This window comes from Ahaetulla prasina, chromosome 3 (genome assembly GCF_028640845.1).
Source record: "Ahaetulla prasina isolate Xishuangbanna chromosome 3, ASM2864084v1, whole genome shotgun sequence".
Taxonomy (NCBI): Eukaryota; Metazoa; Chordata; class Lepidosauria; order Squamata; family Colubridae; genus Ahaetulla; species Ahaetulla prasina.
This window is the reverse complement of record NC_080541.1, coordinates 142672520-142700333: the sequence shown is the minus strand read 5'-3', so window position 1 is coordinate 142700333 and position 27814 is coordinate 142672520. Positions and strand designations below refer to the sequence as shown.

The 27814-nt window shown below is 40.8% G+C and overlaps 1 protein-coding gene across 3 annotated transcripts in view; it reads left to right on the top strand.

Moving 5' to 3' along the window:
- Window positions 1-27814, top strand: part of BCAR3 (BCAR3 adaptor protein, NSP family member) — a 110819-nt gene that overhangs the window by 75458 nt on the left and 7547 nt on the right. For all 3 annotated transcript variants that reach the window (XM_058175951.1, XM_058175949.1, XM_058175948.1), the window contains 5 exons: window positions 4813-4941; window positions 9648-10090; window positions 11821-11921; window positions 15293-15903; window positions 26346-26461. In XM_058175951.1, coding sequence (XP_058031934.1) covers window positions 4813-4941; window positions 9648-10090; window positions 11821-11921; window positions 15293-15903; window positions 26346-26461 — 1400 coding nt within the window. The remainder of the gene's footprint in view (window positions 1-4812; window positions 4942-9647; window positions 10091-11820; window positions 11922-15292; window positions 15904-26345; window positions 26462-27814) is intronic.

Genomic DNA, 27814 nt, shown 5'->3' with positions numbered 1-27814 from the left:
AGCAAGAACACTTCATTTCTGTTATTTAATTGCTTTTTCTCCACTTAAAACAAGGCATCTGAAACTCAAATCATTGTGAGGCCTTTTCCCATGTGGAGGCCCACAAGTAGTCCTTGCTTAACTTCTGCCCTGTTTAGCAATTGTTTGAAGTTATAATAGTGCTTAAAAAGTAACTTTATAACCTGTCCTCGCACTTACAACCATCACAATGTCCCATGGTCGTGGGATTGCCACTTGCACACTCCATAACTGGTTTCCAACAAGCAGAGTCAATGGAGGCACCAGCAGTGATATCACAAGTCATGGTCAGATGGGCATTTCACAGGCCCCTTTGGTGATTATGTGGCATCAAGTTGATGTCAATCTCATAGATTTTTTCTCCCAACCTGATCCTTCAAGATCTTATCTAGAATAAAATAAAATTAGCTCGAATCTGGTGTAAAACATAAGGAAGGTGACCGTGATGGAAATAAGCAAGAATTGTTACCAAAGCAAAAGGAGTTGAAACATTTTTTTAAATCCAGAGAAATGAGATATTATTTGGAAGCAGCTGAGGCAGACGCTTCCAGTACACTGAAGTTTAAGGAGAAGAAGGAGGAAATATAACACAGACTTGTTGATTCTGTTACATACTATATTATATCAGTTGGTTTGAATAGTTCCGGATTTCCTATCTGGTCTATCTAGCGGGGTTGACCTTCTACTTTTGTTTTTCTCCTATCTCTTTGCCGAGCAGATAGATATTTCCTTTCTTTCAGAAAGATCTTGCTTACTTGAGCTTTTACTTGAGCAGGGGTATCAAACTCAAGGCCAGCGGGCTGCATGCAGCCCGTGATGTGGTTGGATCTGGGGCCGTCCTGGAAAATGTAAGGGGCCAGTCCGTGTGGCTTCAGCCTGGTCTATCCAGTGCGAAGAGGAAATATCTGGTCTACTGAGTGCAAAGAGGAAACATGCCAGCAGTTTGGAGAGTGGCGTCAAGCTGGCCACGCCCACCCAGTTGGCCACACCCACCCAGTCAGCCATGCCCGCATGGCCCCCCGAAGTCATCCACAGCCCTCATGCGGTCCTCAGTTAAATTGAGTTTGATACCCCTGGTCTAGAGCAGGGGTCTGCAAACTTGGCTCTTTTAAGACTTGTGGACAGCAAAGCTGGCTGAGGAACTCTGGGACTTGAAGTCCACAAGTCTTAAAAGAGCCAAGTCTGCAGACCCCTGCTCTAGAGGATTGCCCAGAAAGCCCTCTGGCTTGATTGAACTGTGACCCTCAGCCCACTATTTTTTTTTATTTGCATTTATATCCTGCCCTTCTCCGAAGACTCAGGGCGGCAATAGTTTTCATCCATTTGTATATTATATACAAAGTCAACTTATTGCCCCCCAACAATCTGGGTCCTCATTTTACCTACCTTATAAAGGATGGAAGGCTGAGTCAACTTTGGTGGGACTTGAACCTGCAGTAATTGCAAGCAGCTGCTGTTAATAACAGACTGTCTTACCAGTCTGAGCCACGAGAGGCCCTATTCTTCAGTCTTACCAGTCTGAGCCACCTATTCTTCCTAGAGCACTTCCTATGGTCCAGCCTGGGTGTACACTCCACAAAAAAATGACATCCTAAGCTAGGTTGTCCCTCCTAGTCCCTTCCTTCTGGATTTGGAATAATAATAAGTCTATAAACTTAACGGTCATGTTTGATCCTTCATTAAGGGATGCTTGAATTTTTTTAAAAAATCTGTTTGCCAAACATTGATTAAATGCTAATTCTTAATAGATTAACTACATCCAAAAAGACAATTGTTGGAAGTTCATTTAAAATGCTATATATCGAAGTACTGTATGGTTATAACAAGAATCCAGGAAAGTAGAAGCTCCCAGGAATTCAGACTATACATAGAAAGGCTAGATTAGAGAATAAGAACTTTTGTCCTTTAGTCTTTCAAGTACTATAAAGATTCATTCACATCACTAGAAGCCCGGGAATTCATCCAAGTTACTAAAAAAAAAGCTATAATCATGGGAAAAATGTTTCGGTGGTTATTGTTGCATGGTAGCTTTCAGCGTACATTCATGGTGTTTCCAACTTAATGCTACTTAGTTCTGCTTCTTTCCCAGGAGCTGAGAAGCGGAGATTTCTTTAGAAACCAGCAGGATGCTACAAATGCCTGAGAGTCTGGTTATTTTTTGTTGGCTTTTTCATTGATAGTTTCAATCAAGGGTGGCTGAATTGCAGAACGTCTTGTGTTTTGCTCTTTTCTGGAGAATTGAAATATTTTAAATGCTTCTGATGGGATCAGATTAGTGAAAATGCTGATTATGAGGAGGCCCCCGGGTCCTGGGTCTCCTCAGTTTCTCCATTTTTTTTTCACAGATATGAAATATCTGTGGAAAAAAACCCCATTAGCTGCAGGTTGGAGAGAGGACAGTTGGAGACATCATGATTAGAACATGGCCATTGTAGACTGTATTTCCAATTTGACAAAGACCTTCAGCAAGAAAAAAGAGCATTGCTTTTGGAACACAGTTGCTGTCCAGAGTGTCTGTACTCTCAACATTCAACACTAATATGTGTGTGTGTGTGTGTTTGTGTGTGTGTGTTTGTGTGTGTGTGTGTGTGTGTGTAGCCAAGAGCTTTAGTGGATGAGTCAATGGCATTGTCTTGCTGAAATGGTGATTTCTAGAACTTTCTGAAGATTTGTGGAGGGGATCCTTTTCATTTTGAGGGAACACTAAGCCTATCTGAAAGCTTCAAGAGATCTTTTCTCCGTTCTAATGACTTTTTAGTGGGAGAAAGGAGTTGAGAGAATACATACAGCCTACAGGGTGGTAGATTATCCATTTCTGGCAAGACAGCCTGTTTCCGTTTCAAATGTATTCTGACTTCCTAAAAATGCAGAATTCTATTTCAAGAACATGTGTAGCAGTGGCTTCAGATACCTTTTATTTTGAAGAATTTTTTTTTCATGATTCAACCATTTATAATGATTTGGGAATTTCATCATTTGGGATTTGGGAATTTCAGTGTTCTCAGGTAAAGTTGCAAAATGTAAATAACATAAATAGAAAACAAAGCAGATGTGTCCCGAAAGGAGTAAAATTATTTACATTTACACTGATATCTGGTTTGAGGCAAAATCTGCAAGTAGAGCCGCGAGTTTAATTAAAATGCCACTGCAATCCCTGTGAGTTATCTAAGAAAACAGAAGTAAATTAAAGCAGGGGGATTAAATTAAAACAAGATTAATTTAATTCATAGATGGTTTAATGCAGAAGCTTGGAGATGCTTTGGACTACAATTCCCATACCACTATGGCGATGTTCACGAGACTTTAAAGCATCAGGAGAATATGGATTGCAGCCCTGGTTTAATTTAACTTTGCATCTCCTAATTATCAGAGATCTCACGACTGTATCAAGGGTGGGATAAGCATCTGTGCAATTATGAAGTCCTTGTCATTTTGCTTTAATACCAAACCGCTTCAGGATTATTTGAAGTTTAAACTGCCCCCTCCTGGTCAACTGTGTTGTTGAAAGAGGAAAGCTAGGTCTAATTTACACCTTCTCTTATGGCCAACTGTCAATGTCCTCCAACGTAGCACTTCATTCCCTCACACACTATTTATTTTTTATCTCAGAGGCAAAACAGGACCGAAAAAGGATATGGAGGAACTTAGTTGTTATTGCATTATTGATTTTATATTTCTACAATTTTTAAGATAGTCACAATGGACTAGCAAAAGAAACTGGATTATTAGATGGAGTTTCCAGTGTAACCAGGCGCTTCACACTGCACTGTGTTGCTGCGTCATCAAAAATAATTTTATCTGGGGTTGGGAGATTAGGTCAGTCATACCACTATTAAGTCTGTCTGCAATACACTGCAGCTTATTCTTCAAAAACAGCTATAAGAATAGGAATCTTTCTGCACATAAGATCAAAGCTTCTGAGAATATGTCAGTAACAGGCTCTTCGTATAGGTATATGGAAGCAAAATAGGATTATATTATAGGATTACTGCATTACGATGCAGTAACCGTACTGCTGTATTAGAAACAGGGAAGCAGGGAAATTACACTTGTGAGCGATTGCTGTATCGTAGGTACAATTCTTTTATTATTGGTCCAGAAGCTGGTGTTCAGCACCTACAGTACTTGATCATAGAGTTTCAAATGCATGGATCACAACTCATAACAAAGCATAAGTGGTGCCTCCCACTTCCCTCCTCTTTAAACCAGTCTTTGCTGTTACACTCACACAAACTGCACACAAAGCGCCCAGGTGACTTAAGACCTTTCAGGTATATTTGCATAATATGTGACACTTGGTTATACCTTGAGGTGTTTAGAAAAGCTGAGTCTAACCTGGAAACTTTAGTTTAGGATGGTTTCTGCAAAGTTAGAAAATGAATTAATCCCATAACCAAAATGTGTACGTTGGGCGAGCTTGGTGTAAATGTACCATCCCTGATCAACAGGTTTAAACTTGAACCTTCTGCTTCAGCCCAGCTCTCGCTCCTAAGTGCATTCCGTGCAGGAAAGGACCTAAATGACCAACAGAACACTCATGCTTATCCCAAAACATCTAGGTGGAACATGAGTGATCCACCCCTTTGCAAGTAATCATTACCTAAGTTGCTCACCCAGCAGTAGTTTTAGCAAATGCTCCTTAAAGATCAAAGGCTGGCAAAAGGCTGGCAATTGCAGACCTCTTGACATGTGAGGCAAAATGAAAGTTTCTGGCTAGATAGGTTTTTCTTTTGTTTTGCTTGTTTAAGGCCTGATTCTACATAAACAAGCCTTCCTTCTTGTTCTCTTTTGCAGTTTTTAAAGGAGAAGCAAGTGATGGACAGTTCCCCAGAAAAACTGAAGAAGGAGCTGGAAGAAGAGTTGCAGATGAGCAGTGATGATTTGCGGAGCCATGCTTGGTACCATGGGCGGATTCCACGGCAGGTGTGTTCCTTTTGGTCTCATTTTTAGGGGATCCTGGAGAATCTTTTGTGTTCTCCCTGCTTATCTGTAGAACCAAATCCTGCCAACGCTTTATGAAGTTACAACAGTTCAGGTTTTAATGAGACAAGCTACAGGAATCACTCTTTAAGATTTCTGCAGGTGGAACAAAGGAACAGTTGGTGGAAAAATGGGCTGGATTATTCCAAGTCTTAGAATATGGTTAGGTGGATGACTGTTTTTCTCCAGTTGTTTCTGCCTGACCAGTAAGTTGTGGACCAATTGGTGTGCTCCAAGCTGTAAACCATTGTAACTTGTGGGATTGAGAAGATGCACCAGTGGTGGGTTTCTACTGGCTTGCCCCAGTTCGGGTGAACCGGTAGTGACGGGGGTGGGAGGCTCTTCCCACCTGCCCGGACATCATCACGGATGCTCTCTGCATGCGCAGAAATGCCACGCACAAGCGAAGCAAGCAGGCACATGTGCACGCTCACAGTTCCAAACTGGTAGCGAAGGTAAGTGAAACCCACTACTGAGATGCACCTTCTTGTTAGCTGTGCCTGTCCTGTAGACATTGTGCTCTGACTCTTTTGCGCTTTCATAAGACCACAAAGGCCTGGTTCTTTTGACATGCCCTGGGGTAAGGGTGTAGGGAATTGTTCCTTGATGGAGAATTGTTGGAAATATGTCTGAATTATTGGTAGTTATCCAGCTGAGCTGGTTATCCACCTCTGATACTCACCGTGTGTTCTGCTATTGATTTTGTCATTTTCCAGTGCTCTTTAGTTTTGATGAAACTGCCACATAACCACAGAATTTGTTGTTTAGATTTGCATATTTTATGCTAATTTATTCTAAAAAAATCACTTTCTTTTAAAAAAACCAGCATGTTTTTAGCTGTCATGCATTTGTCATGAATCATTTTGGAGATCCTTTTTCTGTTGTTCTCTGCTAAACTTTTTCTAGGGAAAAGACTTCCAAATTATTTGAAAACATTAATACTAAATGCCTTTATTTCAAAATAGGCCAAATATATTTAACTTGCACAATTTATTCGGATTGCTATTTGCTTTTCCAATAGTACGTTATGCACACAACTGGTTAGAGAAATAGCTTAATTCAGGCTGAAAATAATAGTACTGACATTTGCAAAATGCCTGTGTTTTAGGGATTTTGAAAGATAGTTAAAAACAATAAACTACATTTTTGTTCTCAACCTGGTTTTTATCATGACACCTATATGCACTTTGGTACCTGTGAGAAAAGAGCTGTTACTATTTTAATCCTGGGCAACTAAAACAGCATGAGCTAGTAATCAAAATGCAAATCTTCTTAGTTATAACTACTCCTTTGGGAACCAATCTTGCAATGTCTGATAATTAAAGGTTGTCTGATTAAAAAAAGGAAAGACAATTAAAATAGTATTTCATATTGCAAGTAAGTGTGTTAGATACAGGTAAAGAAGTCACTGTAAGAACTGTGAAGAAACCAATGAAAGAATATTGTTCACAATAGTCTAGAATCCTATTTAATTATACTTATGTAGCAATTTAAATTCCATTCATTAAATAAATCTGCTCTGACTCAGCTAGATTCAATCCAATATTTTGGAGTTTGCAAAATAAAAGGTTGTCTATTGGTGGCAGCCAGGGCAAAATCTATATTGATTTTATGTTTTAACATTTCAAATGAGTCCTTGCAGGTGTTCTAAAGAGTATTTAAAGCTGTAAGTGGTCTTCTAATTAATTTTTAATATCAGTTGCCTCTTCTTAAATTTTATACATATTTATTTTTTCAATATTTTATCTGTACACCACCCAGCGTCCGTCTGTGAGGGAAATGTGCAGTTTTAAAATGTGATATATAAAGAACAAAAAGTAGCACAGTGACCACAGGACAAAGCATTTAATGCTGTCACCCTGCTGTGGTTCAGATGTCTTCTGGAATATGCCTTAGAAATTTGATTCACTGAACTTGTCCTCAATACAAATACAAGTGTCCGAGAGAGTGTTTGGTTAGCAAAACCTATAGGCTTATATACCATCCCATAGCGCTTTACAGCCCTTCTAAAAGGTTTGCAGAGTCAGCATATTACCTCCAATAATCTCGGTCCTCATTTTACCAACCTTGGAAGGATGGAAGGCAGAGTCAACCTGGAGCCCATCAGGACTGAATTCCAGACTGTGGGCAGAGTTAGCCAGCAATACTGCATTCTAAGATTAAATCTACTACAAGGAGGGTTTGGTCCAGGGGTGAAATCCATCAGGTACTGACAGGTTCTGGAGATCCGGTAGTGAAAATTTTGAGTAATTCGGAGAACTGGTAGCGGAAATTTTGAGTAGTTCAGAAAACCGGCAAAGATCACCTCTGGCTGGCCCCAGAGTGGGGTGAGAATGGAAATTTTGCAGTATCCTTCCCCTGGAGTGGGGTGGGAATGGAGATTTTGAAGTATCCTTCCCCTGCCATGCCCACCAAGCCACACCACACCCACCAAGCCATGCCCACAGAACCAGTTATGAAAAAAATTTGGATTTCACCACTGGTTTGGTCTAGCAACTGCCTTCATCCTTCTGTAGCTACAATTTGTAATTTTGAAATATATGTATGGTAATTGTAGTTGTACAATTAACCCCAAGGATAGTTTGATCCTAATGGACAGCATGATGGGACTGGGTGACCTATCAAATTGTCACTGTAAGTGCTATCAAACTACATCAGTTATCAATAATCTGTTGTCCTCAAAATGATATGGACTACAAGCAGTATTACAGGAATTATACTTCCAAGTATCTACCGTGTTTCCCCGAAAATAAGACCCAACTAGAAAATAAGCCCTAGCATGATTGTTCAGGATGCTCGTAATATAAGCCCTATCCCAAAAATAAGCTCCAGTTAAGATTGTCAGCCAGACAGATGCATTTAGGACCGTATTTCCCCGAAAATTAGACCTAACCAGAAAATAAGCCTTAATACGTGTTTTGGAGCAAAAACTAATATAAGATCTGGTCTTGTTTTCGGGGAAACACGGTAGAAGGCATCAGGTTGCTTAACATTATCAAAGCTTTACATTTTATTAGCACTGGCATATTTAAACCTCATTGTTTTCTTTTCCCAATTAATATGCGCTCCCTGAATAATTCCAGAAGAATATTAATGCTGATTTTGTAGCAGTCAGAAGGTTAAGAGGGCTTATGCAGCCTCAGAGATTAACAATTTTATTGCGGTATAGAGTCTCCCTGGTAATAGCTGCTGTACATACCAGTAGTTGAGTGAGATTGAAAACACAACAGGAAATCTTCCATCTCAGTTGAAAACAAAATGATCTAGGTAATTGTTAAACCTCATGGAATGCTCTCTGGGCACTCCAGAGTGATGGAGGTAGCATATTACCAAGTATTACTGAACTGATTGCGGTGAAAGACAGCATATTTTTTCTTCAAGAAATGGAATTTACCGTAATTAGTAATTAGTAATTACTTGCTCTATATATTGGGGTAGGGTAGGGTAGGGATTCCTGCTGATGGGGATTGTTTCTGCAAAACATTCTTGCATTCTAGCCAAGCAACCTTGGTCTTTATTTCAGAAGTAACAGAATCAGATAGGGGAGTTTGGAATGTCTTATATTTATAAAGCAATCTGAATTTGTGTTCTGAGAAATAGGCTTAATCTTTTTGTAAGCTTCAAACACAATAGCTAATAAACTGTCTGCATGAGGCAGAGGAAATGAAAATAAAGCCAGAAAAGAAAGAATATATAAATTAAAGTCTGGCAGAAACTTAATACACAAAAGTTGAGGGACTGGTTAATAATAATGATTGGCATTGACAAATTCACCATCGGTCAATTGCAAAAGTCAGTTTTACTCAGAACAGCTTACATCCTGTGATGATGCCTCTAATACCATAAAATTTCCACGTCCGCCTATCCCAGGCAGGTGAATAAAAATGCCAAATACAGTCTGAACATCCGGCTGACTATGCAATGAACTATAATATGACTTACTGTTTTTGCTGAAGGTTTGTCAAACAAATATGAATCATTCTGGAACATATTTTTAATGTTTTGTAATCCAAAAGTAGTGCATTTATGAAATATTACTTTTTTATTTAAGCAAATTATGTGGCTGCCCAGCTTGCAGATTTTGACCCTGGGAAGGAAAAAGAATTCCCAACTTTTTAAAGCGTTAGCAGGGTCAGCAACATTCTAAAGGGCAGGCATTGCAACAGGGAAGTGACAAGTCCCTTTAGTTGATGCTGTTTCCCAGAGGAAACCAAGTGCACAGCCATCCTGTTGGATTTCATGGGATTGGCAGAATTGGAGATAGCTGGTCCAGTGGTAGGATTAAGCCGGTTCTTTCCAGTTTGGGCGAACCGGTAATGGTGATTGTGGGAGGCTCCGCCCACCCACCTGGATGCAATGCGCGAGCACAGAGCATGCACAGAAGGCCTTGCACATGCGCAGAGGTGCTGCATGCAGGTGAAGCCAGCGCGCGCGCTCTCACATTTACAAACCGGTAGGGAAGGGAAGGGAATCCCACCTCTGAGCTGGTCCCACACATAATCTAACTCTTCCACACTGTGCCGTGAAGTTTGTTGTATACATATTTTTACTAAAAATATACCAGGGGGAAAAAAAACTTGACTGGGGGTTCCAGCAATGGATAATTTCCTCTTGTTTCAAACGGGCATGTTTTTGTTTTTCTTTTAAAGGTGTCTGAGAGCCTCGTTCAGAGAGACGGTGACTTTTTGATCAGAGATTCTCTTTCCAGTCCTGGCAATTTTGTCCTTACCTGTCAGTGGAAAAACATTTCTCAGCATTTCAAGATCAATAAAACTATCTTGCGGCTCAGCGAAGCTCACTGCCGGGTGCAGTTTCACTTTGAAGACGAAGGCTTTGACACCATCCCTGGCCTGGTGCGATGTTACGTAGGAAATCGCAAGCCCATATCAAAGCAGAGCGGAGCGATTATATTTCAGCCCATAAACAGAACGGTTCCTCTGAGATGCCTGGAGGAGAAATACGGGATTTCTCCAGTCCTGCCAAGAGAAGATAGCATTCCAGAGGGGCAAGTAGAAACCCCACAAAGACTGAGCCTTAATATGTGCAATCGACAAGCCAGAGAATCCTCTTTAGCCAAAGGAAATCTTTTAAGGTACTGCCACTCGGTTTCACCAGAGGGGGTTGTTGCGTATGGGTTATAATGTTGAACAGCTGGGGCACATTTATGGATTGGTTTTCAAAATGACTCCTTTTTCGTTCAATCGTTCAAACGTGTTGCAGAAGATTTGCCACTGAACCAAAAGATATCATCTCTCTGAAAGCTGGAAGAGAGCTCTGAAGGGCCAGTGGTTGGGGAAAGCCCTTTAACCTTTTGCTCCCTGCCATATCGCTTACAAATACATCTCAAGGTTGTATTTGCTGAAGTTGCAAAAAAAGGCTAGGGACTCTTTTTGCTTCTCTCTGTTAAAATATATACAGAGAGAGAACGAGGGAGAGAGACCAAGTTAATTAGTACCTATTCAAGAAAGGGGATTTGTATTATGCAAAAGAGTTAGCACTTCCTAATCTACCTCTGTGTTTGCAACCCGATGTCTCACTTCTATAGCCATTTAAAATAATTTTAAGCATGTCCAGAAATCCAGTGCACAGATTTCCTGGTTTATTTTTTGCTCTTTGGTTATGTTGCCTTAAATAATCAGTCAAGCAGATCGACCAATTGGTAATACCTTCATTGGTGTGGATGTGTGGGTGGGTGTATGCGAATTTAAATCCTTTTTTGCTCCCTCTGGAGCTCAACGAAATCTGTATGGTTCCTTTCTCATTTTCTGAAGTGTAGTAGGCTAGGTTACTGTGGGAAGAAGTGAGCTGATCTTACCACCCCAATTTTGATATTCTGACTCAACCACTATAGTTTGTACATTGTGCCAATGAACCCACAGTAGGGTTCATTCATGCCAGTTGTTGATTCCTAGCTAATTTAACCATGCTTTATTCCATTAATCCAATCTTCTGAGTCACAGTGAACCATAAACGAACCAATAGCATGGGTTCACAAGCAGGTTGGGCTCAGAGAGGGTTGATTAGTTTATTGTACATTGTGTGACATTTGATAAATGCAGGCAAGACTACTTATAACAAAAGCTTTAGGGAGGGCTTGATTTCTTAAAGGCTTTGTGCTATTTTGGTTCTGGTGCACAGAAGTTAAACAAAAATAAAATATTAAAGACAGACTTAAATCTATCTTTGTCCATTTAGACCAGTGTTTCTTAACTTTGGGAACTTCAAGAAGTGTGGACTTCAATTCCCAAGATTCTGGAAGTTGAAGTCCACACTTTTTAAAGTTCCCAAGGTTGAGAAACACTGGTCAAGACAAAGTGCAACATTTACAAGACCAACATTTACTTCAGATCAGGGATTTCCAGAACGCTGTTAACTTTTCTAAAATTTGAAGCTGTAAGAATTCTTTTTACTTGCTCCCAGAGGAGCATCCACTTCAGGGGTGGGTTCTACTTATCTTTACTACCGGTTCACAACGGGAGTGTGTGCACGCTTTTGCGCATGTACAGATTGTCAATTATGACGTCCGGGTGGGTAGGCGGAGCCTCCCGCCGCTTTTACTACCGGTTCTATAGAACCAGACAGAACCGGGAGCAACCCACCACTGATCCACTTCCTGCAGATGCCATGCTCTTACCTGAACAATACAGACATGTTTTGAAGGGCAGGTTTGCTGCAGACCTCTAAAAAGCAATATTTCTCTCTCTTTGGAACTTTGCATGTCCCTTGAACCCAATGAAGCTCAGTGGAGCATTAGAGGAAATAGAACAAATGTGGAGGGATGAAGACAGATTCCCTATTGTGCCAATTGCTTCCTTGTTTCAGAAACAAAGAAAAAAGTGGTAGCCAGCCCGCATGTTTGGATCACATGCCGGAGAAGCGATTCCCCTTAAAGACTCATCAATCGGAAAGCTATCTGCCAATAGGTATGTTTGGTCTACACTAAAAAGGTAAACGGAGTTGGGACAGTTGATTATTTTAATATATCTTCTGTCTATAAAATATCTATATGTATTTCTTCATCCATTCCTTGTTCTAATAGAAGCTCAATCTTAACCAGATTACCTTCCTATTCTTAAATTTAGTGATAAATACAGTATGGCCTCTTTGAGTCCTCACCTATCTGTGTCTTATTTTGGTCTTGGGAACGATGCAGTTTATATAAACTAAAAACTGCAATCTCATCCAATGTACTTTTAGATAAAAATCTTTATGGTCGCACTATATAGGAGCTTACTTGCCAAATAACATTTGAAGCAAATTTTCTAACTATTGCAAAAATTAGTGAGTTAAAGAGGCATTCTACAAAGGATGAAATAAACAATGCTCCAGCAGATACCAGAAACTAGCCAACCTTAGTTGCTTTGCGAAGCAGAGCAAACCAGAATTTGCTCTGGTTAGTACTCAGGGGCAGCATGATGGCTCAGTGGTTAAGACACTGGGCTTGTTGATCAAGACCCAAACATTGCAGGACAAGGTGAGCACTCATCTTCATCTTGCTCCTGCCCACTTAGCAGTTCAAAAGCATGCAAATGCAAGTAGATAAACAGGTACCACTTTGACGGGAAGAAAACCGTGTTCCACGATGTCATGCTGGCCACATGACCATGGAAACCTCTTCAGACAGCGCTGGCTCATGGCCTCGAAATGGAGAGGAGCACACACACCCCTATACAGTCGTTGGCAGCAACTAGCAGAATAAAATCTGCAGGGACTTCTTATTCAGATGGGAGACTATCCGGGATTTTTCAGAGCTGCAGGATAGATTGAGGATTTGAAAAAAAAAAAATTGTGGAAGAAGGCAGTAGTAACTGGCAAGAAATACCAAAAGTTAAGCTCAGCTTGAAGGACTCTTCACCTTAAATAAATGGTAAGGATGAGGATCTTGCTATCTCCTAGCTGTTGTTCCATATATTGCAATACTACTACATGTATTGCTTTAAAGATAAAAAATAAACGTAAAGAGCTATATGGATTCACCTACACATAGGCAATAAAATCCCAACATGCCAGGATTCAACAAAAGAATGACAAGAATTCTAGGGATTGTCTCTTTATTTTGTCCTCCAACTATATTGAACTTCAACAAACACACATCTCCAGCTATATGGTTTTGGTTTCTTTAAAAAAAGAAAACAAAAACAAAAAGAGGAAATAATAAAATCTATGGCAACTGAGTCTTTCACTCAATCTTCTCCTGTTCCTCCAGAGTATGATAATTATGTTAGCTTGTTGTAGCAGAAAACATCTGTTTCACAGATGTATTCCAACATGTCCATGAGGAGTACCCTTAGGGCCAAAATATGATAAATTGACAAAACAAGAGGAATTGTGGGCCTCAGTACTTAAATTAAGTGATAACTTCATTCCCAATTCCCATTTCCTCTTTATTTTATGGTTTCTTTTTTTTCCTCAAGAAAGAACATTTTGCACTTCAAAATGTTTTTTGAGCAATTCCTCTTCCAGTCTCTGAGGTAGCTGAAGGATTGAACTATTCTCTAAACTGCCTGTTGATAATTTCCAAGTTTCCAAAAGCAAAATAAGGAATGCAAAACAAAACTAATTATAGAATAAATTATTTAGCGTGAGAGAAATCAGACAGATTGAGGGGTTTTTTTTTAATTTGCGAAGTCTAGTGTATAATTTTAGCATAATACAAAATTGTTACCATCTAAGTATAACCCTGTCTTGTTAAAATAAGATATATTTCCCCTGAATATTATTACCAGTACAAGTACTATTGGATGTATATCTGTGGTGTATCTCTTCCCTTGTTTGAATTTTCCCCCAATTTTCATTCCTCCAAATAGTTTTGAGAACAGGAGAAGTGGCTGAATTTGCCTCATATTACCTTAAGAGGCTGAGAAGCTTTGACAGTCTCTCCCACTTTGCATACTGATATTGCAAGTCTCTTTTATGTCAGCAGAACCTTTGCTTGTGGACCAGTTGGCAAATCCTGAACTTTAATAACTCTATAAGTTTTGTCCTCTATTCTAGAGGCCATTGGCTTTCTGGATGACCCATGGGCTAGTCTCTGGAGTTCATTCCATTCATGGATCCTCGTATAGTCAGCTTCCCTTTTCTAGAAAAATATTCTTTTCATCTTAGTCTGAGTCACGAAGTCCTCGTTTCTTCTTTGGCCCATCAGAGTCAATTATAGATCAGCTCCTTCTCTAAGGTCTGGAGATTTTCCACTGCTGACCGTACAGCCAGTAATATCGCATTTACCACACAGTGATTTCCCACTGCAGCTGCTTTGTATAGCTGGGATGTCTACAGGGAGGGTATGTAAATGGATGGAATTTATCACTCAAGTGTCCCTCAACTATTCAACTTACGTATGTGGCATTCAAATTCCAGTGATCTGAAACATTTTCCACTAGGAAATAATGACAGGCGCTGGGTGGAGGTGAAATAGAAAACTCATGGGGCTGGCATGCTCACTATGTTCACGTATGAAAATATCTGTAGGGGGAACATATTAAAGATGTGGCACTCCTATGCAAGAAGGTATGTAGCTCATATCCCAAAGTTCAAGAGAATGTCAGGATTTTCATTCAATCCCCTCTTTCATTAAACTCGCTACTTCCTCGACTTACGATCGTGAAAAAGCCCAACATTTATGTTGCTAAGTGAGACATTTGATAAGTGAGTTTTGCCCCATTTTACGACCTTTCTGGCCACAGTTGTTAAGTGAATCACTGCAGTTGTTAAGTTAGTAACACAGTTGTTCAGTGAATCTGGTTTCCTCATTGATTTTGCTTGGTCACCAAAAACTGATCACATGACATTGCAACCGTCATAAATATGGACCCGTTCCTAAGCATCTGAATTTTGATCATGTGACCATGGGGATGCTGCAACGGTTGTAAGGTCATGTCACTTTTTTCAGTGCCATTGTAACTTTGAACTGTCACTAAATGAACTGTTGTAAGTTGAGGACTACCTGCATTTGGATTCCTCTCCCTAGAGTTGGTCTCAGTCCTCCCCTTTTTTTTGTACCTCTGCAAAGTGCAGCTTACTGATATCACAACCTTCAGTTGTGATACGAATTCTGTTCACTTCAGTGAAATTATCTTGTTAAAGAATAGTATCGTATCCTGAAGTCAGGCAGAATAGTAGACCCGGCAGTAGGTCTGGTCCACTTCTCGAGAAATAACATGGCTATGAGTATTCTGGCAAGGGACTTTAGGAATCCCCCATCATCTTTGACTTTCTGATCAAGCTTTGGTCACCTTCAACTTGATACCTCAAATAGCAATGTCACACTTCTTTTCTCCCACCCTTTACTTTTCAGGTTCAAGATATCCTTCCCAAGGAACGGAAACTGAAAACAGTCCTTGTACGAAGTCTCCGGCTTTTAGAACTGGCAGTGAACCTAATCTGAGCCCCCTGGTGTTCCGGAGATTTGCTTCAGAGTTGCAGATTAGTGATGCCCTCAGGGGGTCTGACAGCCAACTTCATTTGAGACCTCCACCGAAGCCCAGTAAACTGCCATTTCTGAGGCCACTGCAAGGCTTGGAAGTCCTCTATTGTGAACTGAATGCAGCTCTTCCCCCAGAGGGCAGGCCAACAAAGCAACCTTTATGTCAGACGGACAGCTTTGTAGAGCATCTGACAACTAAGGACAATGGGACGCATTCATCCTTGATCCTGGATGACGGTGACTCTTTGCTGAGTTCTGTGGATCCACACACAACTCAGTTGGAGATAAGCAAAGAGTGTCCCATCTTTGTCACACCTGCCATTGAGAAAGTCTCTGGTTTCAGGCCAAACCATTTTGAGTCAAAACTTCTTCCCGCAGAAAATAAGCCCCTGGAGACCACAATGTTAAAGAGAGTGAAGGAGCTGTTTGTGAATAACGATGCAAAGGTCATTGCCCAGCATATACTGAAGATGGACTGCAAGGTAAAACCTCTATTTTTAATTTCAACAAGGTGGGTGGTGGTTTTAACAGCCATATTAAATCAGACCAGTGGCTAATCCGGTGTTCTGCTTCATGCACAGCTAGAAACAAACATATTCTGGCTTTAGAATATCGCACACTCTAAATATACATTTAACGTATGTATTAATAACATTAACACAATGTATCACTCACTCCAGAGTTGCATAAATTAAATGCCAAGCATACACACCCAGTACTAACAATAGATCCACCACCGCTCCCAAATTGGCAAGAAAAGGCCCAGGTGAATAGTTTTTATTATGTACAGAATAAATGATAGAAAGAAGCAAACTCCTCTAGGGAGGGATATTCCGAGAATGTGGCGTCCCAACCAGTATCTGCTTTTGCATGCTGAATGAAGGTTCAAGTCTCTATGCAGACGCTGCAGAAGTTGTAGAGCTGGTCAGATTACAAACTGAAGGGTGATCCTGAATGATCCTCAGAGGGCAGCAGCGTGCTGAAGGTGGACATATCTCTCTCAAGGCGTTGCAGCCGATTTAAACTGTGGCTGTGCCCAAAGACACAATTGGATTAAAAATAGTAAATCTGGTATATTACTTTTATTAATAACAACCAATATAAAATATATTGGTCGTTATTTGAGAAATGGCCCTTTTCTTGCACAAAAGAAATGAGACAAGTGAGTAAGTCTGGAAATTATCCCAGAAGGCTAATTTAGAAACATATTTCCCCGTACCTTAGGAAGCCATTATGTGTTTTCTTTGGTTTGTGATGTTGAATGTACCTATTAGTGGTTTGTAAACTATTTTTCATGGGTTTCAATTTTTTTTACTACCAGTTCTGTGGGTGTGGCTTTGTGGGCGTGGCTTTGTGGGCATGGCAGGGGAAGGATACTGTAAAATCTCCATTCCCTCCCCAATCCAGGGGAAGGTTACTGCAATATCTCTTTCCTCCTGATCAGCTGGGACTTGGGAGGCAGAGAATAGATGGGGGCAGGGCCAGTCAGAATTTTTACTACCAGTTCTTTGAACTACTCAAAATTCCCACTACCGGTTCTGCAGAACTGGTCAGAACCTGCTGAAACCCACCTCTGGGTTCACAGTACTGTAGCTGAGCCCAAACAACTTCGATTTATTCAGTAAGCAGATTTAGCATGATGGGTGAACCAGATCATAACTTCCTATGTCAAAACGGATCTGGATTTGATACTCTTCAAACTATTTTTTTTTTTAAAAAAAATGCTGTATGTTGTAAAGAAAGGAAACTCTTACAAATCAGCCAAATAGGTAATCTATCGATAAGGAGAGAACATAAGGATAAGGGAGAACTCTTTGAAAGGAGGGATAGAATTCTTGTGTGAATTCTAATCTTTCCTTAACTTGATAAAGCCTAACTGACCAGGGTTTCTTGATATAACTTGTCCAGAATTCATTTAGTTCAAAGCCAATTAAGAACTCCAGAGTGTCCACTGGAATGTTAAGTGTGCCCTCTAGTGGACCTGCTTTTGAAGTAAGCAGGTCCACTACAGCTGGTTGACTTTGGAGGAATTTGGTGGAATGAAGAAAAATTGCTTTTCTTGCCTTCAGTTCGAGTATCTCATAGAACCCAATCACTCTGTTTCTTACCCTCCATATTTTTGTGGGGATTTTTGTTCTTCATGTTAGATATTAATAAGAAATAGGAATGTGAACAAAGAGCAATTTTTATCCTTGGCAAGAAACTAAATAGGTCTTACCAGATTTGTGCTTAAATTGCTATCTCTTCTTGAAATTTCCTGGGACATAATGTGAGAATAATTGCTGGTGTAGGTATTTCCAGGATCAAATTTGGAAGGGTTTCCAAAGCTGACCGAGCAAGCCTCATAGCTATGATGAATCTAGCTTTCTGATGCTCTTCAAATCTGCTAGATTTCAGTTCTCATAATACTGTGGCAACAGAGTGCCTATCCAGAGAACCAGACGGATTCCCCCAAACGATGGGGAATCAGTCTTGGAAACTTGCTTGGAAACATGCTAAGCAGCCTTCTCTAACCTTGCGCCCTCTAAACATGTTCAATGACAACTCTCAGAATTCCACGCAGCCAATGAAAACTGCATGTGGTGGCCGGACATTTTGGAAGCTATAATCCAACTCAACCTGGGAAAGGTTACCCTAAAGTTTCTAGAATAACTGAATCAAGGAAGGCAGGGAATTAAATATAGCCCTCATTTATTTATTTATTTATTATTCACACTTTTATACCGCCCTATCTCCCGAGGGACTCAGGGCGGTTTACAGCTACTTAAAAAACATATATATATACAGGATAAAACATTAATTTAAAAAACTTATTACATAGGCCGAATATTTAAAATAGAGATATAAATAATAAAACCCCATTTAAAACCAGATTTAAAATTTAAACATTTAAAAATTTAAAATTCTAGTCCAGTCCTGCGCAGATAAATAGATGTGTCTTAAGCTCGCGGCGGAAGGTTCGAAGGTCAGGAAGTTGGCGAAGTCCTGGGGGAAGCTCGTTCCAGAGGGTGGGACATTGCAGTGATGTGTCTAGCTTTTGGTGATAATTACTTATTCCTTTGAATCTCTAGTCAGATAATCTCCTAAATGTCAACCGGCATTACTTTCACCCAGTTTCCTGAAAAGATCACGCTTCTCGATGTCCTTGCCTTTAGTAGCCCTTTTTTGACCTCCTTTCCCTAAAAATATTAGAGACTTATTAAAAGCAGCCATCTGTCTGGATTGTCGAAATCATGTTGGCCTCAGCTGTGATCCTGTGCACTCAGGCTTGAAAAGACCTTCTTGCGTTCTCTTCCTCATCACTTAGAGCGCTCCATTTGGAGGCTTCAATCTATATATACATGGGCCACTTAAATTGAGTGGAGAGGAATCGTCTGTTTCCTGACATCGTGTTCGTCACGGTCCCAGGAGGGGCTCTCGATGAGATCAGTTAAACACAATAGCCCACTGGACCCATTATTAAGGAAGGCGGGAATAATATTACTAATGACATTTAGTGCAACCCACCTGCAGCCGAGGGAGGGTTAGGTCCCTAATGAGATTGATGCTTCCTATTAAGCTAATGCTGCAATATATGACTGTCATTAGGATTGTGGGTGGAATGCCTAAATGCTTTTCTTTCCTTCAAAGGCATTTATTGAGAGTGAATCCCCCAGTGGCAATCATGTACAGGATCTCCAACATACACTGATGGCTTCCAATTCTTATATATGTTTTAGAGAAACATGGGCCTTATGAAGAAAAGCGTGCACACAACTACGTTGTTGTTTGTCAACAACGTCGGTCTTATTCGCTTATTAAAAACATTTTTATAGCCACCCGCCTTCCAGCCAACTCTGGGAGGCTCCAATCAAAGATGAAAAGACATCAAAAAACATTTTAAAGCTATAAAAAAAAAAACCCCACAAACCAGTTAAAACATAAAACATTAAAAACAATGACGACCTGGCGTCAATCCATGTTAATGTGCCACCTAATCTTCTCCCAATGCTTGTGGGGAAAGCTTTACGGGAAGCTAAAAGAATCAATTTTGTAATGAATGCCTTTGAATTAACTATTTAATTTGATTTGGCAGTATTTTTAGCCTCCCCAAATTTAGATAAGCATAAAAAAGATCAAAAACAAAAGTATAGTCTAAAGCCCCAATATAAGTATTAAAATATTACCAGTAAACAATCTGAAACTTCATAGACACCATTATATTAAATTAAGGACCAAATTCCTGCTGGAACAGTAATGATTTACTACTCTACAGTAGGTGTCTCTACTGAAAATGCCCGTCATCTGATGAAGTCCAATGTACTTTGCAGAAGAGATTAGTATAATGAATAAGAAATGATATATCCGTATTCCACCTTCCTATTCAAGCTGAATCTGATTTGCATGTTATTTTGGCTTGGATCCACGATGTTGTGGAGTGAGATTGTGTCAGCCACCTACATTTCTGTACAGAAAGCAGCTCATTGGTGTTCAACACTTGAAGATTCTCAAGAACAGCCCATAGACAGGGTAGACATAAAAAGCAAAGAATAATCAGGGAAAATCACTCTCTTCTAAAAAAAGCACAGTTCCTTTCTTTGGGGGAATTGGAAGAACCTTTAAGTTTGCAGAAGAGAAATTGGAAACCAATCCAGAATTATAGTCTAAACCAGTGGTAGCCAACCTGGTCCCTACCGCCCACTAGTGGGCATTCCAGCTTTCATGGTGGGCGGTAGGGGTTTTGTCTGATACTGAAGCACTTTCCTTTTTTTAAAATTTAATTGACTCTTTAAAAAATTTTCATAGCATTATTTAAAAACATTTTCATTAGATTTTTCATAAAATTCCCTGTGACAATTTAAATTTCTGAAAATATACTATTTGTATCGCCCGCGCATAAGTTTAGTTCACGTTACGTAAGTGAAACTAAATGCCGCTATAGTGCGACCGCAAACAAAAGAATCTCGTCCCAGAATAGCTCGCTCATCTCCCCCCACACCACCCAGCTATAACAGACAAGCAGAGCTGGTAGCCGGCGCCCACCCCCGAACCCAATCCACGATGCGCGAGAAGCTTGCACAGATACACGGCACATTACTGTGGAACTGGTGGACGGTTAGAAAATTTTACTACTAACAGAGATACAAAAGTGGGTGGTAGGCATAAAAAGGTTGACTACCCCTGGTCTATACAGAAACACCTTTATTGTAGTTGGTGTGGAAACATGTGGCAAGATGTAGAAAGTCCGGGTGACAGCAGACTAACGAAATCTGGAAAGCTAACTATTAAAAAAAAGCTGGATTTTCAAGGATCCAGTTTTGGTGTGCTTGATTCTTTGTCAGTTTTAAAACCCGTATTTTACTTTGTCAGGGAAAAATGAGTGTGCTTGACCCAAACAGGAGTTATCTGATTCACTGTGCCCTAATAAACTTCTTGAAGCACATCTGTTGATGCTTACTCCCTACTTTCTCCTTGCGTTTAGCAATGCAGTAAATGTTTTTTGCTGTTTTCTCTTAAGTGAATTCTGACATACGTTAATGGGTTCTCTTCTCTTGAATAATTAACCTTTCCATTTGATCTTTATAAGCTTTGCCTGACCCCCTGCTTTTCTTCCATCATAGAATAAATTTGTGTAATCATCCAATTGGTTAGTTGTTCTATTTGTATCCCTCTTGCCACGATGCGTGTCAGTGTAAATAGAGCACACAAGAGGAATCCCATCTAGATACTGATGCCATCCAGGGTGGCTTAATTTTGGAAAACTCCTGTAACGTGTACCTTGAGAACAGCTTTCTCAAGACTTCCATAAGTCTGGAATTACAATTGGGTCATTCCATATCAAGTGGTCTGGGGCTCCCAGGTCGACCATCATGGATTTTGATGAAATTTGGTGTGAACACACATGTCCCCAATGAACATTGATAAAGTGTTATGTTTGCCGATGCAATACTTATGGAGATATAGTCATTTGTATGACCCCATACTGTAGCCTTTGTTGGGAGCCATATAAGATACCCACTTTAGGTTTGGGAACCTAGAATAAGCTGCCCAATTGCCGGCTTGGGAACCAGACAGAACCACACAAGGCTTTGGAACCTCAAGGAAGAAACTAAACTACAGGCTTGGGATCCTGAACTAAGAAACCCACCAGTGGCTGGTATTGCACAGCTATCGGGCGTGCCCCCTATGGCGATGGGGTTGCTGGTTCAAGTGCCTGAACTGGTTGTAACAATGTCACCTGGACCAATGCAATATAATAGTAGTAATGATGTCTATATAAAACAAACAAGATGAAACAATAATAGAATGGATGTGACGTTGCCATACAACATCCTCCACTTTGTCCCTATTTTTAGGACTTTATAACTCAGCAATGAAACACCAACTCTACTTTTTAGGGGGTTTGAAACATGCTCTTTCTAATGAGAATGATTTAACAAGAGTTTTCAGAACTCTGTTTTTTTTTTTTTCTAAAAGTGGGCTGAAAATACCCTATTTTTGGCATTTTTACAAAAACCGTCAAATTTACACTCAATTTGTGAACTGTTGGAAAGCAGTAGGAGAATGAAATTTTCTATTAGAAAACCTTGTGTTGCTACGTTATTATGCACAGAGTGTCACATTTCTCATACCTTTTCTTCCAGAGATATAAGAAGCCAAACTTTACCCTTTTTTTTTGCGCTGCAGTCATTTTCGGCCAGGTTTGCTCCCAATTATCTAGATGGAGATCACTCATGAGAATGTTTTTATTATTTTGTTTAATAGAGCACAACAAGCTGTACAAGATGGCCAAGTTTTGTTTCTCTCAACAAAATATTGCCGGAGATATTAATTCTCAAAGTTACTGAAATCTCAGAGTCATACTGTCAAAGGCTGCAGTATGGGGTCATACAAGTGACTATATCTCCGCAAGTATTTCATCGGCAAACATAACACTTTATCAATGTTCATTGGGGGCATGTGTGCATGTTCACACCAAATTTCATCAAAATCCGTGACGGTCGACCTGGGCACTTTCCTGAAATCTGACCACTTGACATGGAATGACCCAATTGCCATTATTAGCAAAGCTAAGGAGAAGAGGGCTTGTTTTATCTATGACCTGAGACTGTTTCCCAGTTTGTTTTGACAGCAGTGAGACACATACACCTCTGCAACAAGATTGGTTCAAGGATTTAAAGGCCTTTAAGCGAATCTTCAAGTTGGCGCCCTCTTTTAGGCATCCCATCATTTATTTTATTTATTAATTTATTTATTTTTCGTACTTTTATACCGCCCTATCTCCCTAGGGACTCAGGGCGGTGTACAGCCATATAAAAAACACATAAATTTACAAAGTAAAACATTCATCTAAAAAACTTATTATAAAGGCCAAATATTTAAAATAGACATATAAATAATAAAACCCAATTTAAAACCAAATCTAAAATTTAGACATTTAAAAATTTAAAACCCTAGTCCAGTCCTGCGCAAATGAATAGATGTGTCTTAAGCTCGCGGCGGAAGGATTTACATGCATTTACCTATAACTTAGTTGAAAACATTCCATCCAGGCCTGTAAAATGCTTGTTAATGGAGAACGACATTTTTGAACAGGAGGATAGTGTATTGCATTATAGGATCATTGGATTGACTATAATTCAGATGAAGGGGTTGAAGGGGAGTCAAGAGACTACCTGAGGACAATCAGAGAATTATAAATGGGGAAAGAAGGGGCAGAAGATAATAAGTTCCAGAGGAAAAGATCAGAAGAAAACTTATGAAAAGTTAATCAATTTGTAATAGATTTTCATTTTAAGTCTCAAATGTTGCATAATTATACATATCCAAATGAAGAGATAAAACAATGACATTATAGATGCAGATAGTGAAGATTTTAAACGAAGACGCTAAAAATTGATTGGGGAAGATTAATTCCCAAGAGAGCAGACTTAATACGATAATCACAGGTCTGGAACTTGCAGACAAGCTGCTCCTGGGGCAAACCTGAGATGAGACTTTTAGTCTAGAATTTCTGTGCTTCATTAACTGAATTTTACTGAACTCTGGATGACTTTTTTGTCTTATAACTCCTCTTTTTCCACCCTTCCCTCCCCCCGCAAACTCCAGGCAGTTGATGCTCAAAACTATAAAAGTTTTAAAACCATGCATTCCAAGAAGATATCCTTCCCTCCATCCCATGATCTAAATTTAGCATTTTGTATTGATTGGCAGAGTGTGCCTTTAGATTAGGACAGTGATGGCTAACTTTTTGCATCACCGCATGCTGACCTGTGTGCCACAAATGGCATACAGAACCATCCAGCCTGGACTGCGTGGCCTCGCTGGCCTTTCCACACGCGGGAGCACCGACACCCGGAAGAGCAGCGTTTTGTCATGCATGTATGAGCAGGCACCCAAACTTTCAGTTTCCAGGGTGGACATGCACCCGACGAACAGCTGGTTGTCATGCATACACGTGATGGAAAACCGGAAGTTCAGATGTCGGCGCGCGTATGTGTGATGGAATGCTGCTCTTCCGGGTTTTGACACTCCCGCACACATGCAGGCCAGCTGACCGGCATGTGTGTCTGCACAGGAACACGGAAGAGGAGCCAGCGAGGCTGCACATCCCTCACGGGATGGTTCTGCGTGCCGCTTCTGGCATGCTTTCCATAGGCTTGCCAATATGGGATTAGGAAATAGATGATGTGCAATTGTCCAGAATGTTTTAAGTTGTAATTTTCTCATATCCCAAAGGCAGCATTTTCTCAGCTGCACTAGGTAAACAAGACCACGGAATAATTGCACAGAATGTCCAGACTACTTTTACTGAGATTGGCCATAATAACAGAATTTTACAGGCCTGATGAAGCTATTAGGCTTAAAAGAGCAGCAACAGTTCTTGGGTTTTTTGTAGGAAAGCAATGTTGCTACATTTGTTTCTAGTCGGTGTCTCTTGTTTCTGAAGTTCGTGGCCAAATGTAGCAACATTGCTTTCCTACAAAAAACCCAAGAACCGTTGCTGCTCTTTTAAGCCTTATGGAAGGGGCCAATCATCTCCTAGCCTTACTCCTGAGTCGTCCTTTTTGCTTCAGCTGCTCTTGCCTTTTGGCAGCTCTTTGCATGCGTGCACTAGGAACAGGCTGTTCCTGTTCCTCTGTCTCTCTGCTGTCTGCCTCTGGGAGCTCCAGAGTCCACGCATTGCTCCAAGATGGCCCTGGCCCCATCTCTGCCTTTGACGCAGAGCCCTCATCTGGGCTTTTCCCTGACTCCAGGACTGGCCCATTGTCCTCCCCAGCCTCCTCATTGTCCAACTATGCTGCCAGCTCCGCAGGCTGCTGGTGGACCAAAACACCTTGGCACATTACCATCAAGTTCCTCCTACCATTCATTGCTTTTCTCAGAAGAGCTGCTGCGAGCAGAAGCACACTCAGGCTAAAACATAAGTGAACCAGAAGAGTAAGAACCAATCCCACAGTGGCTCATCAATATTTGGGTATATGTTCTATAATCCCAGGTCTTCGCAGTGAGTTTTATAATGGGGAGGCTTACTATATCTGGTACTCTTTCTCTCCAACACTTTTTCTTGGAAGACTGGGCTAAGGAGGGAAGTAGATTAGTTGATTGGGTGTAGATCTTTCCATGTCACAACTGAGATTGCCTGGAATTAGTTTAACTTGTGCATGACTTCGTCAGTTTGGACTCAGATTTAACCACCATCCCCTGGGGAATGATTTCATTAGTTTATTTAACACAGATTTGGGGGTTTCTACAACAAACTATTCTTTTCCCTTCCTGAAGCATTGATCCAGTTAAGCATACTAGTGATAACAGAATAATTATTTGCGGAGGGAGGAGTAAGTTCACCCCCAAGTGATGGAAGGCAAAGCTGTCTCCTTAAGTATCAGCTCATGGGGAGTGGGGAGGACACAGCTGTTGAGTTCAATAGGTCATTGGGTAGAAAAGGTGATGGGCAGGGGAGCTGGACCACGGGCCTCTGGCAGGAACAGACAAGAAGATTAAAGGTGCATTTATGCCTGCTAGTACAGGATTGACAAATCCCAGCTCATATTTGAGGCATCTGCAGGAAGTGTCAAGATGGTGGTTGGGATTGTGTGATCAAAGCTCTGCCCCTTGTGTGTGTGTGTATGTGGAGGGCAGAGGGGATGGCTTTGAAGACAGCAGGAAGAACTATTATCAAGGCAGATGGGTCAGATAAGCAGGGCTTAAGCCTGGGCCAAGAAACTAACTTGAGAAAACATCTCAGACAAGCCTCTCCAATTCACAATGGGTGTAGTCTGATCTATCTTTTTTTATGAGCATAATGTTGACAAACATTAAAAAAGAGTGGGGCTTTCACTGTTTCACACGCACGCACATTGCAAACATCCCTGGCCGACAGAAACCAACTCAAACTGTCCAATAATTGTGTCCTTTCTGTCTGTGAAGAAAATGCTGCTTGAAATACATGCCTTGTCTTCGCTTGTCTTCTCTCCCATTCAGAGTGTTCACGTGCTTTCCTAAAAGTTTCAGTCTTTCATTAGTAACGCCTGGAATAGAGTTGGTGTTACCGTCAATGAGTGCTGGGCTGTGGGGGGGAGTATGTGTGGGGGGGAAGCAGGAGCCAAGAAGCAAAGACTGACTAGGACAAAAGCTGGTTTGGCCAGGCCACATCCTCTTTAAAATTCTACATTGTACAGAAAGCAGCCAAGGGAGCCTTTTAAATGGCTAGAAAGGTCTTCCAGTGGAGGGGATAAAACTGCAGCTTGAGATGTGTCAATAGTAACTCTTTTTGGGAATGATTTTGGAAGCTTTCTATCAACAGTGGGGGTGTCCCCTCACAGAAAAGGCTTCCTGGGCTTGCAGAGAGCGCCTGGGATTCCTTCCCTTCAATGCGGGTTTAATGTCTGGGCCGCCTTGATTCCACTCGGCTTTCTTTTGTTTGCACATTTGCCTCTGTCAGGTTGCTAGGATACTTGAAATCTCCGAAGAGACGAGGAGGATCATGGGAGTGAAATCAGGCTTGGAACTGATTACCTTGCCCTATGGACACCAATTGCGCCTGGATCTAATTGAAAGGTGAGCACTGCCGTTGTGTTTCTCTCAGCAACATTCAGTTGTCGCGAGGAGGCTTTCTTTAAGGTCCACAATCACAAAACCTGAGTGGGCAGTTCCCATGTTTCTGAATACATCAGAGCAGGTTCCTTATGATTCCCAAATAACCAGGACTGAACACTGAAACTACCCATGCATCCAGTCGGGCAGTGGTGGGATTCAAATAATTTAACAACCGGTTCTCTGCCCTAATGATTTCTTCCAACAACCAGTTCATCAAACTGCTCAGAAAGTTAACAACCGGTTCTCCCGAAGTGGTGCGAACTGGCTGAAGCTCACCACTGCCATCGGGGCATTCAAAGTCTGGGAATGAAGGGCCTGATGATGCCCATATTTACTGTATGTAAGAATTTTAAATGGGGTCCTGATAACATATGAGCCACACTTCCCTTGGAACATTTAATTATAAATGCATTTGTTAAGAGAGCCAGTTTAGCGCAGCAGTTAAGGCATCAGGTTAGAAACTGGGAGACTGTGAGTTCTAGTCCTACCTTAGGCACAAAGCCAGCTGGATGAAGTGGGATCAGTCTGTTTCTTTCAGCCTAAGAAGAAGGCAAGGACGAACCCCTTCTGAAACCTTGCCCAGAAAATTGCAAAGACTAGGCCAGGCAGCCACCGGGAGTCAACGCTTACCTGAGGGCACATTTTAAAAAATTTATGCTTGTTAAGCAGGAAAAAAAAAGAGAGAGAGAGAGAGAGAGAGAAAGTTTGCATATCAAGACCAGACGTCTAATAGCTTGTATTGCACAGATCTCTTACATAAACAATCCTGCAGATCAAGTAATAAACAGTTTTGAAAAGCCCAAGGATTCCAACCTCACCCATAGTAAAATGCTGCTATTTGGAGACTTTAGCCAAATTGCCAGGGTTTCCTGCTTCCAGAAAAGTCCTTTTTGGCAGACACAGGTAGTCCTCGACTTACAACAGTTTGCTTAGTGACTGTTCAAAGTTACTACCGCACTGATAAACGGGGACTATTTTTCACACTTACAACCAATGCAGTGTCCCCGTGGTTATGTGATTTACATTCAGATGTGTGGCAACTGACTCACATTTATGACTGCTGCAGTGTCCTGGGATCATGTGATCCCATTTTGCAATTTTCTAACAAGCAAAATCAATGGGGAAATCGGATTCACTTAAAAACCGTGTTACTAATTTAACAACTGCAGTAATTCGCTTAACAAATATGGCAAGAAGAGTCGTAAAATGGGACAAATCTCACTTAACAGATTTCTCGCTTAGCCACATAAATTTTGGGCTCAATTGTGGACATAAGTTGGGGACTACCTGTAGTTGTCCTTTTCTTGCTGTGCC